General features: G+C 41.3%; 1 protein-coding gene across 2 annotated transcripts in view; it reads right to left on the bottom strand.

Moving 5' to 3' along the window:
* Positions 1–4,148: 4,148 nt before the first annotated feature.
* PRRX1 (paired related homeobox 1) overlaps positions 4,149–22,217 on the bottom strand; it is a 70,739-nt gene continuing 52,670 nt past the window's right edge. The window contains exons 2-5 of one of the 2 annotated variants that reach the window (XM_031435795.2): positions 21,808–21,983; positions 17,074–17,255; positions 13,189–13,260; positions 7,343–7,405 (exon numbers count right to left, since the gene is read on the bottom strand). In XM_031435795.2, the coding sequence (XP_031291655.1) occupies positions 13,206–13,260; positions 17,074–17,255; positions 21,808–21,983 (413 nt within the window). In that variant the 3' untranslated portion in view covers positions 7,343–7,405; positions 13,189–13,205. Of the gene's footprint in view, positions 7,406–13,188; positions 13,261–17,073; positions 17,256–21,807; positions 21,984–22,217 lie in introns of both variants that reach the window. The other variant, XM_010984498.3, reaches the window with a different exon arrangement.

Here is a 22,217-nt window from a genome sequence, read left to right as displayed (position 1 = left end):
CTCAAGTTCTGGTAGACCGGAGAGATCCATTTCATGGTTTGTCCTTTCAGGGGATGTCTCTTGTTCTTTTAATTGAGAGTTGTTCTTCTGCTTCTTCATTCTACTTATATTTCTCTGACTCTATGTATTTAGGAGTAACAGTTGTCTACTGTGGTCCTTTTTTTATTGGGAACATCCTTGTGTAGACTGTGTGCATCTAATATTTTTGTTGCAAGCACTGTTTTTAGTATGTATGGCTGTCACATCTTTCCTCCGTGTGTGCTGGCTATTATCCCCTTGATAGGGGGTGCAGTTGGTGTTGTGGTGACCACAGCTTGCACTGGATATTAAGCAGGCCTCCTCTTTGCTCTGTGGTTGTCACAGCCCTGTTGGGGGCCAGGTCTGTTCTTCAGCTGTTGGAGTAGAAACTTCTAGATCCGTTTCTGAGCTGCTGTGTGAGGTAGGCAGGACGGGAGCACTTCTGCTGGGAGAGGAGCTGAGAATTCCTCCGCAGGAGATGTCCACTGGGAAGTGCCCTCTGTGATATCGTACCATAACCCATGGTGTGAGCTCACAAAGTACACTGTTGTTGGCACTGTCCTCAGCCCCACCTCAGCCATGGAAATGCAGGCAGCCTGCCCTGGTGTCCCTTGGGTGCTGTGCTCACAAAGCCACCAGGGAAGCTCCACTGAAGTCAGGCACTGGGGCCCACAGTAGTTATGCAGACTCACACACCTGTATCCACTGAGGGCTGCGAGGTCAGCCCAGACCCCACCTCCACGTGTGCACACTGCTCTTAATGCCAGCTCCTGGGGTTATGGGCAAATGGGCTCAAATTTCAGCCCTGCCTCTGCTTGGGGGCAACCTGCCAGTGATTGCGCCTTCCCAGAGCAAGCTGTAAAGGAGACTCCTATGGTAGAGTCCCATTCCTCCCTTCATGACAGCACGTTAACAAAGGGACTTTTTTGGCAAGGTCACACGTTGTGAACTCACGGAGAAGGAGGTTGCTATGACAGTGTCCTGTCCCTCCCTTCATGTGCACCAACAATGGCGCCTTCTATGGCAGACCCAGGCTCCTTTGCACACACTGCCAGCCCCAGCATGTACAACACTCTGGCTGTCTCCACACAGCCAACCCCAGTTCTCTCCCCAGGTCTGTGCTTGAAAGCCCCAGCTTCGGCACTGAGTCCCAGCATGCACCTGCAGGCTAGTGTCTCGGGCTGGGGGCCACACAGACCCTCTGTGCGGGCTTCTCTCTGTGCTGTCTGCTTCAGGGTGGCGGCTGCGCTCTCCTCTGAGCCTCCCCCTTCTGTCTCAGCTGACCCTCCTGCTGGTGAAGGGGCTTTCTGGGCTAAGGGCGCTTTTCGTATTTCACTGCTCCTTCCCTGGGAGCAGGTCCTGTCTCCTTTTTTTCCCTCCTACATGTTTATGTGGAGATTTTTCTTGTGGCTCCACTTGTGTAAGATCTTCTGCCAGAGTTCAGTAGGTATTCTGTGAGAATTGTTCCACGTGTAGATGTGTTTTGATTTTATTTGTGGGAGAGGATGAGATCCATGTCCTTCTATTCTGCCATCTTGAAGCCCCGCCCTCCACCAAGCCAGGCCTTAAAGGAGGCATGTGTCACTCACCCAGTGGGATGCTAGAGTGATACCCAGGCAACAGTAAAAATGAAGGTCCACATATTTGCATCCGCACATTTATGTTATAAATCAAGCTAACAAACTCGTAAACAAATTATATTCCGCCTTCCTACATTAGTGATCCCTCTATAATGACCTAAAACACCAGGTTCACATTTAGAATTCTCAGACTGTTTTTTAGTTCCTTTCCAGAATGTGACAGTGTGGGGAGGGTCAGACCTGAGCCCCAAGCCAATGGCCCACCCACTTCTCTTCTCACCTCAGCCCCATTCCACACCAAAAGTTGATGTGCATACACAGGTGGCAACTGCAACACTCATATCCAAGGACCATCTACATACTCCAACCCCCACAAACAGTGGCTTCAGGAAAAGAGGCCCATGTAGACCCTGAAAATGGGTTCCAGATCATTTGAACAGGAAATCCCAAGTCTTGAGTGCCTGAAGGATGATCTACAATGAAGGGTGCAGATTCCAAGCGGGTACATCCAGCTGGTTCTGTAGACTCTTTTCCCAGGGGAGGGGCACAGTCAGAAGAGTGATGGTGAGACCCAGGGCAGGATGTATGGACCTTGCCTGGTCTAAGGCTATGAGCCTCATTCCAGGGTCTGGGATTCCCACAGCTGCTCTGGCTCCAGTGGGCAACCCTGTGGTTCTTTAAGTAAAGCCTCTTATGTTTTGAATTAGTTTGAGAGGTTTTTGCCTTTGCCACCTGCACCTAAAAGAATCCTTATTAATACGCTTTTAACATCAAAGTCTCAAGCAAGTGGTCCTTAGCCAACGCTTCCATTTTTTAAAGCACTTATTCTTGCCATCACTTCCCAAAGGTACCTTCTTCTACCAACGCTCTAGTGCCCTGTACGCTAGAAAATCGCAAACCCAGTGTCCTTCTCTCCATCCCCAATTAACTAGTCTTCTTTACAGCATTTGAGTATATTAAATATACCCTTCTTTTTGAAAAATTCTCTTTTCTTAACTCAGGGATAACAAACAAGCTGACCTCTCTCCTATTTCTCCAACAGCTGTTTGTAAATTGCTTTCAGTAGCTCTCTCCTTAATTATAGATATTCTTCAAAGTCCTATCTTTCTTTCTGGACTCAACTACTTCCAAAAGCCATTTACTGAAGTAATTATTTGAGTCATAATGACACTCTCTCTTCTCGAAGAACTTATATACTTCTGTGCCTCAAGGTGTCACCTCTTTAAGGATGAATCCCAAGCTTCTGTCTCCATCCTTGACTTTGGCTCCCCGCCCTACTTTCATGTCTTTACTTACTGGACACTTAAATTTTGGTTTTCAAACAGTGTAACACATCTAAAACTGAAATCATCTTCTCCTGTACTTGGGTCTCTCCCATTTTTGTTAAGTTTCATCAGTTTTTTGGTGATTCATTCTCCTAGTCCCCAGGTTTCAAATCAGTGTTATCTTTGACTCCATTCTCTTTCTCCTGCCATGAAGTCCTATTGACTCTCTCCTCCTTGCAAGATGTTTCCTATTCGTCCTTTGTTTTTTGTTCTCCTTCTATCTGTTCTAGTTTATCTTCATTCTTTTACAACAGTAATCCTGCTAAAGTAGTATTTTTTGCATGGCACCTTTTTTTTTTTCTCCTGCTGATAACTTTCAGTGGACCTCTATGGCCTGAGGAAAAGTCCAGACTCCTTTGTCTGACACATAACACCTTGCAAGATGAAGACACAACTTCTTCAGTGTTTTCTTACACTCTACTTCAAAATAAGCTCTCATTCCCTCTATGCCCAGCTTGCTGTGCTCCTGAAATGCAAATTCCTCATTCCTGTATCCCTGACTTCATCCCTTCTTCTTCATACCATACCCCTCAACTTGAAAGCCATCACCTCCTCTTCTCCTGCCCAAATCCTTGCTGATGAAACTCAAGTTCCAGGTCCTCAGTGAAAACTTCTCCCACTCCAGCTCACAGTGTTTTCTTGCTATCTCTTTGAACTCCTGTTTGCTTGACACATTAATTTACTGACTTGAACTGTTGCATAAATCTGTTCATGCTACAGTTGACTTTTAAATCAGATTTTAATTTGTATGAAAAAGAACCCTTGGCTCCCAATTAGGTTTTTCTACCTCCCCTCCCCACATACCCAATGCTATAAAAATAGGTGCTTAAATTTTACTTTGTTAATTCTTTTTTCTACAAGAAAAAGTTATACTTTATATGAAGTCTGTTTTGTCCTATCGCTGTTATTGTGGATACTAAAGATGTGGGTAAAAAAATAGCAAAACTCTCCTAAAAGTTCCTGTCTATACTTACCTATTATACTAAAAAAGAAAAAATCCTCTCTTTCTCCTACCATAGTTTTGGTTTGTGAGGAACAATAGATTTTCCTTTCTAGAAACGATTATTACACTCTGATAAAGGTTCTCTTGTTCATAAATCCCTCCTATGTTCACTTTTTTCTGAGTGCAGCCTTAGATTTTAGCAGACCTGCTTTTGAAGTTCAAAGAGAGAAAAGTCAGCAGCCTCCAGTGTATATAACAAAAGACAACGCAGTAGTATCCTTCTTTCTTTTTATTGAAAAGGAATCATTTCTATTCTAGCGCAAACAATGTATATTTTACATCATAAAGCAAGATATAATTTACATATTACATTTCTTATGAGATCTTTATATCCTAAATGTCATGTCATTCCCTTTTTTATCCGATCTCCTCTTCTGGTTTGATTTAACCTGCCAAGTATCTTACAAGTCAGCATTTTGTTTGGGGAGGGATTGGGGACACAGATAGACAGTTCGTAAGTATTCATCTGTTATCTGGGTATAATGATGGTGATGAACAAGGACATGCCTCTGACCTTTGTGGCTCTGAGGCCCTCTATTGATACCTGGCTTAGGAGCCAGAAGGCTGTTCCTCCAAATCACATCTCAAACCCCTATTTTTTAAAGAATCAATAACGAGTGAACAAAATTGAGTGCTTGTACCCTGTGCGCACTTCTCCATCGGGTGCTTAGATAATAGATGCGTGTGGTATTGGTTGGCAGTAAAAGCTCCTGTGGCTGACAGCATTGGTTGCTCTGTGATATCCCCAGACAGCACTTGCCCAGGCACTGGGTAAAACTGCCTAGTTTCACCGAGCATTGGGGTTATGGAGTCAGACTTTTCTGTTCACCACTGAAAATGAGTATCAGGATGAAGTTCTCAAATGGTTTGGTTTTACATGACTCTTACTCCCTCTTCTAATATTCCTCGCTTTTGACAAAATCCTTTCATGTATGATTTCTCTCCCCTGAACTATAACTCAGATTCCTCTTTTAGCCGTTCTCTCTGAATTCCAAAATCTCAGCAATTTCTTGGATTGCACTCTTTTCACAAAGAATGTTTTAATCTGTTATAATACACTTTCCTTTGAAAGTTGATAATATGCATCAGCTAGTGGGACAAAAGAATTAGTTGAAGAAAACTTTAGGGAGCAAGTGATGTGTGTTGTTCAGCCAGGCTACAGAAGCCATTCAGTAAGAAGTGTTCTAATAGTTGACTAAAAGATGAGGGAATCAGTTGATGAAAGCAAAATGCATACAATGGTCTTCCTTCTTATTAAGAGAAGTACGAAATCAACATTTGAAATACATTTTCAGATTGGTGGCTGTTTGACTGAAAAAACACCGCCATTAGCTCAATCTGATATGCCAGGGGAAATAACAGACGTGTACTGAGAGTGCATCTTAAATCCCAAATCCTTGTCTGTCACTTAGAGTTGCCATATTTGGCCAAAATCAATCTAAAGCTTTTCAATCACTGATAACAGAAATTATTAGAACCCAAGTTGGTCAGGATGAAAATAAAAGTCAAATAAATGTCTTAAATTAATTTTTGATCAAATGATGTGCTTTTTGAGAGGTCTGAAAATATAAACCTATTTCTCATTTCCAAATGTAAGTTTTTACAGCAAGGTAGCATTTCCTTGCTAGACAACAAGGCTTCTGGGTACCGTATCCTTCTATTAACATTGTATACTTTTATAGTCCCTTTCCTCCCATGGCTACAGAGTGCTGGACATACAGAGAATACAGGAAAGGACAAAGTAGCAAATGATTAGAGCCTCACAACACCCCTGTGAGGTAGGTATATTGTTTAAACCCATTTTACAAAAAGGTAAACCAAGGCACAGCATGGTAATGTGTTTTGGTCAAGTCTACCTGACAAGTTACAAAAGCATGGCCAGAAACAAAGAGAAAGAAACAAAGAAAAGGTCAGTCCTGGCTCCCAGCCCTAGATACTAAACTTTATTTCAAAATATTAGGAAACAAAAACAGCCCACAGTTGGCTTTTAAAGGTTTAGAATTTAGGTAGACTTTTAAGAATTCCACTTAAACATGTGTCTTGCAGATTCCTGTTGAGTGGGAAAAGGGTGGGTGACTAAATGGCTTTCCCTCTTCTAAGTGTAGTTCCCGTGACAGATCAGGATGCATCCGCATTCCACCAGAGCGTGGGCTTCAGGCTTAAGGACATTTTCATAGCCTCAAATAGTTTCTAATTTATTTAAAGCCCTAATGTGAAAATTGGACCTGTTCTCAAACAGTTGCCCTATCAATTGCTCTGTGTAGAGAAAGAAAGGAAAGAGGATCCCTAATAAAAAGTCTCATCACTGTAGAGACAAGGACGCAGGTGATGGTGTGAAATTTGCTCTTTGTAGTGTTTGAAAAACTGCAAACTCAAGCTTGCAAAAATATTTTATATCTATATATAATATATAAATATATACAGTATATATATAAGTGTGCATCTGACTATCCTTAAGGCACCAAAGAGATGTAGGCCATGCCTTTCACGATTCAGTCTTTGTTTTCCTAGAAAAATGTCTCTTCCTCTCTCAAGTGAAAAATATTTCTTCTATCAAATAGCCCGTGACAGTAAATCCAGAAACAACAAATATCTTTAACTTAAGATGGCTAATTGTTTGGATAGGGGGGAAGGGTTGGTGGTGATGGTGATATTATCCTCTATAGCTTACAGCTTAAATCTAGAGCTTAGATCTAGAGCTTAGAGCTTAGAATTAGCCAGACACAGACAATGACACTGGATCAGACAGGCCAGCCACCAGATGTTGTACACAATTGTTTCCCAGTAGCTGATGGGAAAACCTTACCATGACCAACAGAGATGGAGGCAATGAGAAAGGGAATTATGTCTGGCACAGATTTTTCAGAAAGACTTTGGCTTTTCAGAAGTTCCTAGAGCTTCTATACAGAGAGCTGGGAAGAAGGCTAAGGTAAGGCACTGAAGTTCAGACAGGTCAATGAGGAGAATATAGGCAATTATTCTGGTTTCTTTGGCTGCTGTGGATTCTTTTAAAACCCATGTAATCATGGGGGTGGGTGGGCCGAACTTAACTGAAGAAGCTCAGAGTATATTAAGCAAAGCATATGAATAGGAAGAAAAACAAAATTAACACACACAGAAACAAGTGGTGGTGGTATCCCAGAGGGAGGAGGAACATTTGTTAACTAATTTTCATTTTGCTCCTCTCCTGCTTTTCTCTGCCATGGTCCCAATAGTTTAGTTCTGTTTTTTGTTTGTTTGTTTTTATTTTTATTTTTCCAGCAGATGAAGAAATGACAGAGCAGGATAGGTGTCTTATGGTTTTTGCTTTCTTCTTAGGCCTGTTTAATTATTTTTTTCCTCAGTTGACTGTTGGCACCTGGTTCCTCTGTAAACTATATTCCTTGGCCTTCAGTCTCAGGTTGGCAATGCTGTTGGCCATGTTGATGCCCTGTGCAGGGCTATTGTTGGCACATGTGGCAGAATAAGTAGCCATGGCGCTGTAGGGACAAAGGAGAGAGCAGGGAGAATAAAAGGCATTAGTTTCACAAAGCTGCAAGTCTGTGCCCCAGATGGCTGCAACTCTCAGGATGGGGGCAGGTGGGGGCAGGTCGGGGCAGGTGGGTTGGACTAAATGACCTCTGAGGTCCCTTACAGCCCCAGATTTCCATTAGTCTACGGCACTTGGAAAAGGGTGGCAGTGTTTTGAAGGGCAGGGAAAAGCAGTGGAGAGTGGAACAAGGCCAGGGAAGAAGTACTTTCTGTGTCGGATATAGTGAGTAATGATTTATTTCGGGGGTGAGAGAAGAAAGTTGCTTATGGTGGATAGCAGGTGTTTCATCAGCTGATCAATTAAAACAGTATTTAATCTCATCCTGCCTACGTCACCAGCTTGTGGGAGCAAAGAGGAGAAGAGGGTATCTGAAAAGAAACTAAAGGGCATTTTGCCTTCCTCTCTCTAGGTAGCTGACTTTAATTCTAACACATTTTAGATAGTCAATAAATACCATATTAAATAATGTACTTGGAGAACCAGTTAAACAGCGTAAGATGACTTTTCTACCTTTCTTGATCCACTGGTTGATAGTAGCAAGCATTGCCAAACCAAGAGTTTCCATCCTGATTGGCCTTGATTTTATAGCTTTTCTTCAAATGAACTTGAGTAGCTCACACTGTCTTTTGGGTCAGTTATTTTGGAAATGTTTAAATCTCCTAGATAAACTAGAGAAGGCTCCAGTTTCCGTGTTTCCGACCATTCTTATTGTTGAGAAAAACCCAGACTTGTTTTTCATTGTCAGAAATTGTAATTAAGACCTGGGACTACCACTGGGGAGAAATTGTAATTGGTGGTTTTCTGTTAATTGCATCCATGCATTTCTTTTAAAAGAAAAGTAATGGTTTCTTATACTTGGATGCAAATTATCCATTACTTTATACTAAACAGCTAAAAGGGAACTCATTTTAATCTAAATGAAAATGTTTCTAGTCATTTCTAAGATTAGCAAAATACCTTTCAACTGAGGGCTGGAATGAGATAGACTTATAAATGGAAAGACATGAACTCTTCTGGTGCCTGCATTCCTGTGCAATTTTGTCAGCCACACAGGAGTTTGTGGTTCTGGGGATCAAGTGACAGACCAGAAAAAGAAAAAAACTAAAGCTACTCTACAAATAGAGAGACTAAATCATTAATACTTATTTGGGACACCACCTAGTCAAGATTTACAGTCAAGACTCACAATAGCCTATTTCAGCTCAATTACTAGCAATTAACCCAGGAAAATTGGGTTAAAGAAATGTAATTAGTCCCACATCACTAGGTCTTTCCAGAAATACAAATCCTTAATTTAAAATCCGTACAACACCAGTATATTTGTGAGTGTGTGTGTGTGTGTGTTATGGAAGGAAAAAGACTCAGAGTGTTCTAAAAGGATCCTATACTCTTTTCTGTTTCATTTTTGTGTGCTTCACGCTTACGCCCTTACTCATTTCTGGATACGTGATCTTAATCGTCTGCACAAAGTTAGGTTCACCTATAGCACCCTGTACTTTTCCTTTTAGCTCTTATTTTAATTCCTCGGCTATAAACTCCATAGATACCATATCTGCCTTGTTCACCGCTGTGTCCCCAGGAAGTGCTAACACCATATCTAGCCCATATTCAGCGTCCAATAAAGTATTTAATGAATAGATAACAAACTGAGAAATATCTAGATTTAGTATGATTAAACCGATGGCTTTTCAATATCAAAGATCTCTGTCATCCTGCTGTGAGTAATGATTTACAAAAATATTTTACCAATATGCTTTTATTTTAAGGAACCAGTTCTTCCCATTAATTCTTCTATCTTAATAGAATGAGTAGAATCAGAAGAGACATGACAAAAGCAGCGGTTGATGATTGCATATTCTGAATCCATCACAGCTTTTAACAATTAAAAAAAGAACAAATGTTGATGCAGTTTAGATTTACCGAATACACTATTACTTCTACCACTGTCTATCAAAAGACAAAAGCAGAAAAAGAATCCCCAGTTCAGGTGAGTTTCAATTAGGAGTGAGATAAATAATCAGAATAGCCTGTTAAAACAGGACAAGTTTTTTTTTTTAACAATATATCAAGAAGTCTCACTTATTTTCAAAAACCATGGATGTATTATCATTTATGTTGTATATGAATTACATGCTTCTGTTCAAGATGCTACTAGAAATACATGGAAATCCATAAATCTCATACTCAATAAATTGCTAGGATATACTGAAATCTAAGATTTCAAAGAAAGCAAAGTTCTAAGTAGCTAAGAAAAGAGACAACTGGATTTGGGAAATGTACCTAAGTTATAGATCATGAAATCAACCAAACCAGCCTTTCTCAGCAAGGTTTCTGTGAGAAAATTAAGCCCTAAGGAATTAAGCCCTAAAATGGTACCATTTTAAATGCATAGAACAGAAGCTGGAAATTTGAATTATCTGTATCATTTGTTAAGTACTGAGAATAAAGTTGAATAGCTTCTGAAAATAGGAGGCTAAAACTTCATGAGAGAGTGAAAAGAAAAAAAATTCTCTGATGGCAAACTATAGATTGTCATGGAGTATTGTGCTTTTAAGTATTTGGCCCAATTTTTTGAGCGTTATGTTTTCCATCCTTTGAGATTCTGGACAAGCCAAGTCCTGTTTAATAGAGATTCTCTCTTTCTCTCTCTCTTTTTTTTTTTTTTTTTTTTGGATGATCAAAGTGTGGTCCATTTTCCTTAGCAGACAAAGGGAATTAGAACCTTGGGGAATTATTTTAGTTTACTGAAGGTACTGTTAACTGTTTTCTAGAAATGTCTACTATAGTTGTGATTCCATGGTTATTATATAACCATTTTTTGCTGTAGTTACTTCATAGTTTACTAGTATCATCTGGTTTTCTAGTCTGAAGACTCAGGATGGCAACACATTTCTTGGAAATACTGAGATTCTCTAAGAAGGCCAAATGTTAACATCCCAAATGAGATGAATATTGATCCATTTCCCATAGCAAAACCAAATTAATAAAATTAGAGCTCTATTTTATACAGAAGATTGGATTTTCACAGAGACATTTTTCCTTAAACGGCAGCCTGTGTTTGCAGAGTTGAGAACAGCATCCTTGTCTAATTGTACTGTGGTGCTGTTAGAAAGACACCACTGTGTTAGTGAGACCATGACAATGCCTTACAGGTAGCTCTCAAGTTAGAGGGGTGTGAGAATAAAAAAAGCAGTTGATGTTAAAGAGTGAGTTTTGCAGTTCCCTAGACACTTGATAAGTGATCATGTTTTCACTCAGTAAATGTTTGGAAAAGTTATAAACTTTCAAAAATTGGTCTGACTTATTTCAGCATTGCAGAGCCACAAGAAATAGGATAAAAGCACAGAGACGGCCTTAATTCACAGCCTCAAAACACACGTGTAGAGTACATAACTCTGTAGGTAGAGATTACAGTGCTACTTTGTGCACATACTAAACAAAACAAGTCTGCTTTCCCTCCTGTAGTTTGACATGAGTTTAGTTTCTCAACTAAAAGTGCCTCTTAGGCAAGTAGGGACCAGTCCTCTGACATACCAGTGACAAGAGAGACATGTTATGCATCAGAAAAGACAGAATTAATCTAAGAGCAGCTTAGTCATGCTTTAAAAAGGCATGAGAAGTAAAGTGGAGAGGACCCACTTCCAAAAGTGACAACAGATGCAAGAGAGACTTGAGTGGCTGCCAGTTTGAAAGATTGTTCATGACCACCTGTTTTCCATGTCATCAAAGCTGTTATGGCTCTCTGTTAGGAAAAGAAAGAGAATCCTGAGATTTTTTTCACACAAGACAGAAACCAGTGAGGTTAGTAAGCTGTTTTCAACCACTTTTATAGGGCCATTCAAACCATGTAAAATGACCACTCTTCCCAAACAGGATTAAGCTTCCTGGGATAAAAGGGTGAAGTTGAAACTAAGTAAGTTGTACAGAGTAGCACATGAAAACACCAAGAGCCTGCTTACCAACACCCAGAGACCCCGCCCATTGGTCTTGCCTTCTGAGTTAGAACCACCCATCCCTCTAACAGGAGGCAGACGTGAGATGAGCACAGCGACTGGGCTTACAGGGTTTGGCCACAGCAACATTTCTATTTCACTTTTAAGAATGTAAAGTTCTTTGTGTCCATGACCAAGAAACTGCATTGCTAAATAAAGGGCATTAAGGAATTAGAGATGAAAAAGAAATGCTTGTATCCCATCTGTTGATTCAGCAGATCTGCTCTGGGACTTGCACAGAGCTGACACATTTAAGTAAGCTTGAAATTTTTCCATCTCCTTATTTGGAGATCCCTAACAGATGGAGTTCAGACATACACAGCAGAATGCTAACCACTGGCAGGGTTAGAGTTCTGTTTTCACTGGGGACAAATCATTTTTGATAATTTCAACCTACCTTGAAAGGATGTCGTGAGGAAGAATGTGTTAAAATGACTGCCAAACACCAAGGAAGTATGGAAAATACTATACATGGGGTGGTTCTAAAGCCAAGAAACGCATGAACATCTCCCCCTCGGCTTTCTAATCACCCAGAGTGCAAATCCCACAAATCACAAGATAATTGAGGAGAGCTAGGGGGAAAATAATACCTGACTCAGTTTTCAACTCTAACTTTGTTTTCTATTTGGCCCTTTTGGACAAATGATGACAAGCTGTTGAAAATTTCACCCCAAAGACAGATCTGTCAGCCCAAGAAGTCTGTGTCTTCCTGAGACCCCAGGGCTTCCCAGCTCGGTATTTTTCCAAGACTGCAGAGCTTGAGGTTTTCATGACCCTGTCCGTGATGTGTAGAGGTTGGCGATCATCTTTGGTTTGTTCTTTTGTCAGTGCAAGAACACTTTAGGTGTGCTTGCTTCATGTAAGAAAATTCAATATGAGTTTTCCTAGCGAAATTTACTTTTAAACAAAGACCTGATAAATCCTTTTAGACCTGATAAATCCTAAATCCTTTAGAATCCTTTTAGATCTTTTGTGATTTAAATAATTATTTTCAACTTCTATTTTTAAGATTCAGAAGTTGATTTTTTAAAGGTATATGTAGCTCTGAAAGTGGACACATTTGGACCATATTTCATCAGAGAGCCTTCAGTTTGCACTGCACATTCAGTGATCCCTCTGCCATCCTGAACTTTTCTTCCTAGAGATGTTTTATGTATGAAGCCTTGCATCTTTCTGTTGTCTTAATGATTTTTGTATTTCTTTTTTGAATTGCACATTGCTTAACCATTGGTTCCAAATACCCCTGGTGAGATATCAAATAGGGAAACTATCACTAGTTCAATCTTAGATACAAACCTACATAAGAGACTGATGACCCAACTGGCCTGGGGAGCAACAAGAGCCAGGACAAGAACATCGTTCTTCTGACCTCTGTCGCATATCCTACAGTCATCTAAAGCCTCACGATTCAAAGTATGTGCCAAGTGTCAACAGCATGGGCATCACATGGGAGCATGTTAGAGGCGCAGATCCCAGGTCCTGCCCCAGACTTACTGAATCTGAGTCTGTGTTGTAACAGAATCCTGGTGATTCATATGCCCGGTAATCTTTGAAGAGCCCTGCTTTAGGCTATCAGACTACCCTTAACTTTAAGGACATATTTTCTTGTAGCTCTGGTTTCCAATAGTATTCCCCACTTGAGGACCTCACTACTTTCATTTCTACTTTCTTGAACACACTTAATTCCCACTTAAACCCTACCCCCAGCAGCCACCCTCTTCCCCCTCTGACAAGTTACCTTTTCAGTGTCTTCCGTTAGAATCCGTTATGAAGCCCCTCGTGTAAACAACATCTTGGGAGGGACGAGGATCTATTTTTGAAAGTGTGAAAGGGAGAAATGAGCCAAATGCGTTCAGCAGATGTCAGGCAGCACCGTGACCACGATCAAATGAGGGGAGGAGAAGGAGGAGAAGGTTGGGGGAGGGAGATTGTGAATAAGGATCGCTGGCCTCTCTTTCTTTTGTCATTAGTTTTCTTTGAAGCCCAGCCCTCCCTCTGGAAATGGCACTCCAGACCAGTACTGCAGAGCCTGGTCATTCTTTATCTTTCATAGGAAAGGATGTCTCTGTGGAAAGATTTCTTGACTACTTCATCTAAAACAACAGTCAAAAGTCCAGGACTTGGTTAATCACTGCTACCCAAGAGGAAAAGCACTACAAGGTAATGAATCTTAGTAACTCTGGTGCTTTTGTGCGCTTTCATTTACCTACAGGAACAATTCTGAGCTAAGCAGTGAGCATGGGTGCCAAAGACAAGCTTCCTTCAGCTGGCTACGGGTAGATAAAAAAGACACCTGCCAGGACAGTAGTGTCCATGTTAGAGGATGCTTTGCTCCTTCTGGTGACTCAGTCGCCTGCCTGACATCATCACCTCTAACATGCTCAAGGGAATGATGGAGGTCAGGACATGCTATAAATAGAGTGAACCATATGTCTCAGTTTGCCAGGGACAGTCTTGGTTTATGCCTGTTGTCCTAGTGTCATTATTAATAGCACTCCCCTTTTACTCTCAAAAGTGTCCCAGTTTAGATGATAAATTATACAGCCATCACTCTGGATATAAAAGACACCCAGAAAAAAAATGTGTTGGCTGTTTCCCATCCCGTAATTCTGACCATATGCACACTCTTGCTTTGAGTCTTGGTTTCCTCCTCTCTTCTTTTAGGGGAGAGCTGTGGAAGTCAGTAAACTGTCCTCTCTGGCAAAACTGTCTGCTCAATGAACATGGATTGCATGACCAAGCCACATCACTCATCCCGGGGGGCAGCCCACACACCCCAGAACATGGACCTCAGGCACAGGCGTGCTTCACAGATCTGAGACAGACCCTGAATCAAACAGGCATGTTTACGGAGTTTCCCAGTCTTACAAACTTTTCGCTATTTTCAATATCATGTAAAGTTTAATTTGAATGAAAACATAGTTATGTGGCCTAACATGTTGGACAGAGACAGGGATCGTGAGCTCTGGCTCTAATTCTGCTTACTGAAGGCTTAAACTTGGGCAAGTGTTCAGTCTCTTTGGAACCAGATCAAGGACAGAGCTGCCACACAGGAGCATTAACCAAGGATTAACCAAGAGAAATGCCTTTTAATGAATGTCACATGTGAGATAACTAACTTGACATAATGGTACCAACAGAAATAGCGAGTTACTTTTCCATAACACAAAAGGTCTACCGTTTCCTCGGCTTTTCACCACTTGTTTTTCTTTTATAGTTCCTTAACAAGACTTGTATTTCCTACCGAGCTTCAAAATATGAAATGATAACATATTTTGGTTCTAAACATAGCAGAAAACTCTCCAAGTAACAGAATAGCTTTTTGCCACTTTGAGAAATTAATCAAAATATAAACACTTCAGTCAACATTGGGTCAAAAACATTATTATTGATTAAATTACTGCTTAAACCACCATTTTTCTACTTAAAGCTGGAGATTAATTTATTCTTCATACAGAATATGAACAATCAGATTCTATGAACTTTTAATTAATTATTTTTTACAAACTCTGTGTCTAAGAGAGAAATGATATAAAAGTATACCATAAAATGAGTAAGAAGTACTAGGTTATATGATTTTAAGTGAAAAGAGCAGAATACAAAATAGTATATACACTAAATCTGTACTATAAAAAATACTGAACTCTAATTGCAAAAATAAACAAACTAATTATCTCAAGATGGTGGAATTATGAATGTTTTTGAAAAATGTATCTAGTATTTCTACATAATCTTTCAAATTAAAATAGAACACTTCCCCAAAAAGCACACATAAATTGTATGTTAATCGTTTCAGGTAGATGCCCATATACAAAGGATAAATGATGCAGGCACTGGGGCTTGAACTTGCGCTGAGGTCCAGGGAATCTAGCCAGTACTGATTCAGGAAGGATTTCGTCCCTGCTCATGCAGTGTGTTGCCCTCCGCCTCTCATCTTTAAGAACCACATGACAGCTATCTGGGTTATTAGCGCTGGTACGGAAAGCTCCTCACTAGGGCCCAGGAAGAAAAGTAAGCAAAACTTGCTGATTGTGACCAAATTCAAATCAGAGGCCTTGAAACATCAAGCTCCGAAGCACATCCATTTCCCAAGCCATTCAATGAGTCTGTGAACTATCCATATGTATCAGAGAAACAAAGCAGTCTTCCACGTATTTAAAAATTTAAAGATTACGTGATTTCACAGTGGTCTTCAAAATGTGTTTTTAGTAAATTCTATAGAAGAGGAGTCTAAATTTCAAATAGGACATACAGATTGACTAATCTTTTTGAAATCAGCAAGGCATATTCTATCTGAGAGCAATAGAAATTTCCAATTTCCTTTGCATAGGGTTTCCATGTACAAAGACCAAAGTAATTCAGGCAAATTTTACAATAGGGGATTAAAAAAAAAAAGTTTCCAAATGCATTTATGGTGTTTCTTTCAAGGAACTTATTTGAAACAGAAAGAATATTTAGGTGAGGTTTCTTGGCTTTGATTAGAGCAATCAACTTTTGGAAAGTATTTGCATTTCACAAATGTTGTGTTTCATAGCAGGAGTTCAGCCCCAGCTGAGAGATAATCTCCTATAATCAGTTTAAAACCTCTCTTTAAACCCTTAATTAACCTTAACAATAAAAAGGTAAACAGAAGCATAATAAATGAATTTGTGAATACTTCGCCTTCCACTGCAGTGGGCCAGAGAGTTGAACCTGGATCTGGTTTCTAAGAGTACTCAGGCTGAGGTTTAAAGAATGACACTTAAGGCTGATGACATTGCCCTAGGCACGTGTGTCTCAGCTTCCCTCTGGCATTAATCTATGTGTTCTCAACAGCATAATAAATGGAGGTTAAAAGCCTTTCCAAGTGCTTTTTTTTTTTTTTTGAAATAGTCTTCTATTTGCTTTTTTAGTATTTTTCACCTTTTAAATATAAAAATTTAGTGTAAATTATACTTTGTTTTTATATATACTTTTTAAAAAACACACACAAACTAACTCCCAAAAAACTTCAGATAAGTAGGTAAGAATTAGCAACAGAATAGGAAGCATCTTGGATCATAAGACATCCCCACCTACTAACAAAGAATTGTGGCCAGGAACAGGATCTGAGTGACCTTGGATTTTTTTTTTTTTTTCTTCTCAATCTCTCTCTGTCTCTCTCCTTTTTTTCCTTCCTTCCTTCTTTCCTTTTCATTCAAAATCAGTTTTACTGTGAAGTTTGCCTTTGGTCATACACTTAGAACCTTGTGTGTTAGATTCCTACTTAAGCATAATAAAAACAAATCTATCTTAAATTTAGAAATGGGGTAAAATTTTGCTCCAGAATGATTGCAAGAGGGACTCTGGGCAGAGCTTAATGATCTTTCCTTTTAGATTCTTCCCCATCTTTGAAACCTTTGCAAGAGTTCCTGAGTCCAAGAGGAGATGGCTGATGGCCTGTCCCTCTCTCTTCTGCCCCACACCCTGCTCCTGGGGCAACTAGCAATCTCCTGTGAAAATCTGGGGATGTCAGCAAGTTGAATGTCTCTGAAGAGGGTAACCCAGTGAGAAATGTCAGCCAGCTGCACAAGCAGCTTTGAACATGACCGACCGCGGAGAAACGTGCGGAAGTGGAGCAAGGGAGAGTGGGCCAGTCATTCACCTGTACGGAGAGGCCGTGCCCCAGGAGAGATAGTCGGTGGGTCTTGGAGCAGGACGAGGTACGATGGGCTGCTCCACAGCAGTCACGTCTCCTGAGTACGATTTGAGGAGGGAAGCGTTTTTATTGGCCAGCATGGCTCTCTCATTCCTGCGGAATTTGGCTCTTCGGTTCTGAAACCACACCTGGAAGATCGTCGGGAGGAGAGAAGGGCATGAGGAGCGAGAGGAGAAACAAAGAAGAGGTTTCATGAATCAAGTCCTGGTTGATTTTCCTATATCATGCCTTCCCGAGGGAAATATAGGCTAAGTATGGAATTCTTTCTAGAACCGTAGATATATGCCGTAATCTTTTCCTAGTGGGCCGTGTGAGAGACCTGTTAAGGACAAAGACTGTTATGACAAGATCATGAGGTACTTCCCCACATCAAGCCACCGGAGATGAGCTCCATGGCTAACTCACGTGGTAGCAAAATATGGATTATAATCCCTGCTGGAATTGTAATTTAAAGAAGAAGAAGAAGAAGAAAAATCTCACTAGGTTTCTGCCACAGATACAATGACATTAATTTTTTTTCGAAATTCTTCAAAATGCCAAAACTTCATCTGTTTTCAAAATACTTATTAGATATTTAAGGAAAATTCTCCATCTTCCCCAAAGTAGACCCTGTGATAAGGATTTAAGAAGCAAATAGTTTATTTGGGAAGTGCAAGGAACACCAGTAGGAGAGTGAGGAAGTAGCAATGGAAGAGCAGCCTCTAACTTGTGTGCTGCTCAGCCAGCTCCCTGGTAGCCCAGTCCTGCAGGGACTCAAAGGACGAATGCAGGACACACACCTCCCACCCGAGGGGGAGAGCGCTATGGATTTGTATGCTGGCTTCTGTCAGTCGTTGGTTATTAGTGTTCCAGCACTACTGGCATGTCTCCTGAAGTTCTAGAAAGAAATTTGTGAAACGGAAATGCAGATACTGAAGACTGGAAGTTGACTGGAGTATGTTTAATTTTAGGGTTCCAAGGAGATAGGTGGTGCTGACATCACTGGCTACAGCTCATGATAAACCTACCATTTATTAAGTGCTGTTAGGGCTAGGAACTTATATGAGCACATTCCATACTTTGTTGCTAGTTCTCAAGACAATTCTACAGTTAGATTTTAATGTTTCTATTTCAAAGTTGAGGAAACAGTTTCAGTGAGATTAAGTAATCTGTTGACGTTCACACAAATAATAAATGGCTGTTTCTGAGCTCAAGGACATCTGACTCATGATCATACAACTCATCCAGACTGCTGTGGAATTTTATTCATTCATTTACTCATTCAAGAAATCTTTATGGAGTGCCTGCTGTGTTCCGGACCCTGGCTTAAATACTAGGAAGGGAGAAATGAGACATTCTCGGTTTGTAAGCAGCTCACCATCTATTAAAAGAGGACAGACATATACATTTGAAAAATGGCAAAACAGGAATTAGGTGCAACTATGGGAAAGCATGGCAAGGTGTGGGGGAAAGAAACCCTATGGTGTGGAATGGGACAACTTCACAGCTCTAGAGGGCAACATTCACATAAGATAACCATGGAAAGTACGTGGAAGGCAGGCCAGGGTGGAAATCAGTAGAGGCAGAACCTTGCCTGGCTTCACAGACTCTCAGCTCTTTTGTCTCTAACGTGTCTTCCACATTGCTATTAAGGTTATCATTTTAAATGCAAATATAATTGTATTAGTGCTTCGCTTTATATCATCACTGACTCTCCATCACTCACAGAATTAAATCAAAACGTCTTACCATAGAACACAGACTGTTCAAGAATTAGCTCATTGTCCACCAATCCAGCTGCATCCTGTGTCTCTTGGACTTCATGCACTGGCCCTTTATTATTCCAAATCCTACCCTAGGCCCAAGACTCCCAAAATGTATTCAGTTATGTTCCCCCTACGTATATTCACACCGAGTGGTCTCCCTGCCTGTGATAGTCTCCCACTCTGTCCAGGTGTCAAAGACATGTTTTCTCAAGGTTTAACTTTAACATCACCTTCTTTGTGAAATGTTGGAGTAGAAAGAACATGACTTTAACAGAGTTGGATAAAAATACTGGCTCCACGGTTTTAAGCATTTGCCCTTGGGTAGTTATTTAATTTCTCTGATCCTTTGTCTCCCAGTCAAATGAAGATAATAATACCTGCTTATAGGGTTGTTGTGAGAGTTTCACTGAATAGCTGCTTAATGCGTACGTATTCTCCCCTTTTTCCCTGGACAGAATTTATCATGCCTTCTTCTGGGCTGTCACTAATTCTCGAACATTCCCTTAGTGTAGGAATCATTTTACTCTATATTAACAGTAGGATGTGCCCATCTGTCTTCTTTGCCCTTCAGAAGAGGGCCAGTGTCTTACTCATCCCCAGCAAAGCAAAAACAGCTCCAGGAGAATAACAGATGCTCGATAAATGTTTGAGCGGAAAACAGGAGAGGAGAGAAAAAAAAAGAATTTCGCAATGATGATAAGATATGGCTTCCATCCAGGAGAACTTCACAGTCTAGTTGGGGACGTTGGCCCACATACAGCTCAATATAATACATGTCATGTTGTGATGAATGCCATAAATATAAAGAAGGCCAGAGTCAGGGTGAGGGGATAGCTCAGTAGTAGAGTGCACGCTTAGCATGCACGAGATCCTGGGTTCAACCCCTAGTACCTCCATTAAAAATTTTCTTTTAAATAAAGAAGTCCAGAGTCAGAGGGAGTGGTTCAGACTGGGAAAGGGTGAGACTTCACGAAGGGAGAAGAAAGGTCATGGAGGGAGAATTCTTTCCTGCTCACATAGGAAATGCTCTCAACTCTAGAAGACTTTAGAACATAGCAGGATGGAAAAGGTGGACGTTAAAATAGTTTCAACAGATAGGAAGGTCACCTGCTTATTGTTGTGATGGGGCTGAAATAGCTCCCCAACCCAAAATTGCTCTTCCACATCTTAAAAAAAAAATTCCAGCATGGCCCTGTCCAGGTTTCTTTATTTCAAATTCAGATCGCCATGGCAAAAGTGGTACTTTCAGGGACTGTGGGTTATTGGCCTAAAATTATTTATTATACCACTGCAGGCCAAGCCTGAGACATAAAAAATATGGGGGTTTTGAAGGAGAGAGGGAGGGATTTAAGAGTAGAAACAGAGTGTGTTTGGAGAGCTGTGGTAAGCAGCACGGGGGAAGAGGATGTGGGAAGGCAGACCTCAGTGTTCTGCTTTGGACGGCAGAGCGGAGAGGGCACGACTGAGCTTTGTGCCTGTGGACCAATGTCACCTGAGCCCTGAGGGACTGGAGAGCAGTGATGTACCACGTAACGTACACATCGTCGCGTACGCCTTCTCCTAACCTATCCTTGGAGGCACCACGGTGCCCAGGCAACTATCCCCTTTTGTCACTGACATTTTTTTCCTCCTTCCTGACCTCTTCTGAATGAGGACCCTGTTTCCCAGGGTGAAAACCCTCACACACCTTCTTTTCAGGCTAAAGAGACCTCGAGGACCCTGTCCCTCAAATTAACAAATGTCTCTCACAGTACAGGGTGTTGGATACAGTTCCTACCTTCCCAGCCCTCTGAGTCTAGCTCAAGCCCCCATCAAGAGAGTTACTATCTTCAGAAAGAAATCCTTCAAGCCCAGACTGAACACAGGTATACAAACAATAATTTCGTGAGGAAGACAAGACAGATTTGACCCACCTCGCTTAGCGAAACAGCAGCCTACCGCCGGCAATATGGAAGATAATAGAATCTTGACTCTCAGCAGAGACAGCAAAGCACTACTTGAAAAAAGCATTTCGCCAGAAGACTCATTTATTTAAAGTCTACTATCGTGCTAGAAAGCACGAACTCTGGATCGGCATAGCCATCTCCAAATCTTAGTTCAGCCACTTCCTAGCTATGTGACGTTGCATGAAGCACTTTGACCTCTGTGTCTCAGTTTCTTCCCCTGAAGATGAGTAATACTGTCCACCTCGTTGAATTGGTGTGCGGATTAGACAGATTAGTTTATGTAACTAAGAACACTCATCGGTGAACAAGGACCCAGCTAGTGTTACTGCATTGTTATCGTCACTGTTATTCCTCATCCCAGACGGCACTGTTTCTAGCTGTCTGACTTGGATTTGCTGAGTCATGGCATTCATGTTAGAGAGAACTGCTGTCCTCTCTTTACCCTGTCTTACGTGTCCCTACCCTTCTTCGCTTCGCAAAATCATCTACTCGAACGTGCTCTTTACGCAGCTCCTAAGTGGAAGGTCTTTGATGCATTAATTTCCCACTCCCATCCGTGTCCATGCCTGTGTGTGTGTATACTATGTTTCTTGAAGATTTGTACAGTCCCAGAGTCGGGGAGGAAACCTGAGGAGGGGGCCGGAGAGTCCATCCCTTTGGCCACCCTGCAGCTAAAGTTGAAAGCTCGTGGGAGAGGGGTGCAGAGTCACCTGCTCAGAGGGACAATGTTTGGAACACGAATCTGGAAGGGTGGGAAGCCCTGGGGAGGGTGAGACCTGCAGCAAGGCACATTCTGCCCTACTTAAAGGCGTTCACTTTGATTTTTAAAAATACCGTGCTGCCAAGAGAAACACAGTTAGAAACGGATTCTGTTCTCAAGCTGCCCATTTATAATCCTTATTAGTACCTGCTCCAGTCTGAAACCTACAATTTGTGTTTTTTAACAGTCTTCAGAGATGTGTCTCTGAGGAGGGGAATACCCTGGTTACCTGCACTCTGGCCTCAGTGAGATTCACCCGGCGGGCCAGGTCTTCTCGCACAAAAGCATCTGGGTAGTGTGTCCTCTCAAAGACACGCTCCAAAGCCTGCAGCTGGCTGCTGTTGAAGGTTGTCCTGTTCCTTCGCTGCTTTCTCTTCTTCTTTTCCTCTGAGTTCAGTTGGTCATCTGGAATAAAAGAAATTGATGATAAGGAGCTAAAGTCACGTTGGAGGTCCCAGATTCTACCATGAGATGGTTTCATTTGCTCATATGCTCGTCAAAGTCTGTGGCTAAATGCCACTTTCACTGCGCAGATGTGGGCACTGGTGCTATCGCGTCTGTGTGCCTAGAACCCCCGATGGTTCTGATGCTTCCTTGTTGCTTCTAAATCTGGGACCGGACCTGAACAATTAGAAAGAC

Source organism: Camelus dromedarius, chromosome 23 (assembly GCF_036321535.1).
Source record: "Camelus dromedarius isolate mCamDro1 chromosome 23, mCamDro1.pat, whole genome shotgun sequence".
NCBI classification, from domain to species: domain Eukaryota; kingdom Metazoa; phylum Chordata; class Mammalia; order Artiodactyla; family Camelidae; genus Camelus; species Camelus dromedarius.
Note: the sequence above shows the minus strand (reverse complement) of the source record. Positions and strands in the feature narration are given on the sequence as shown.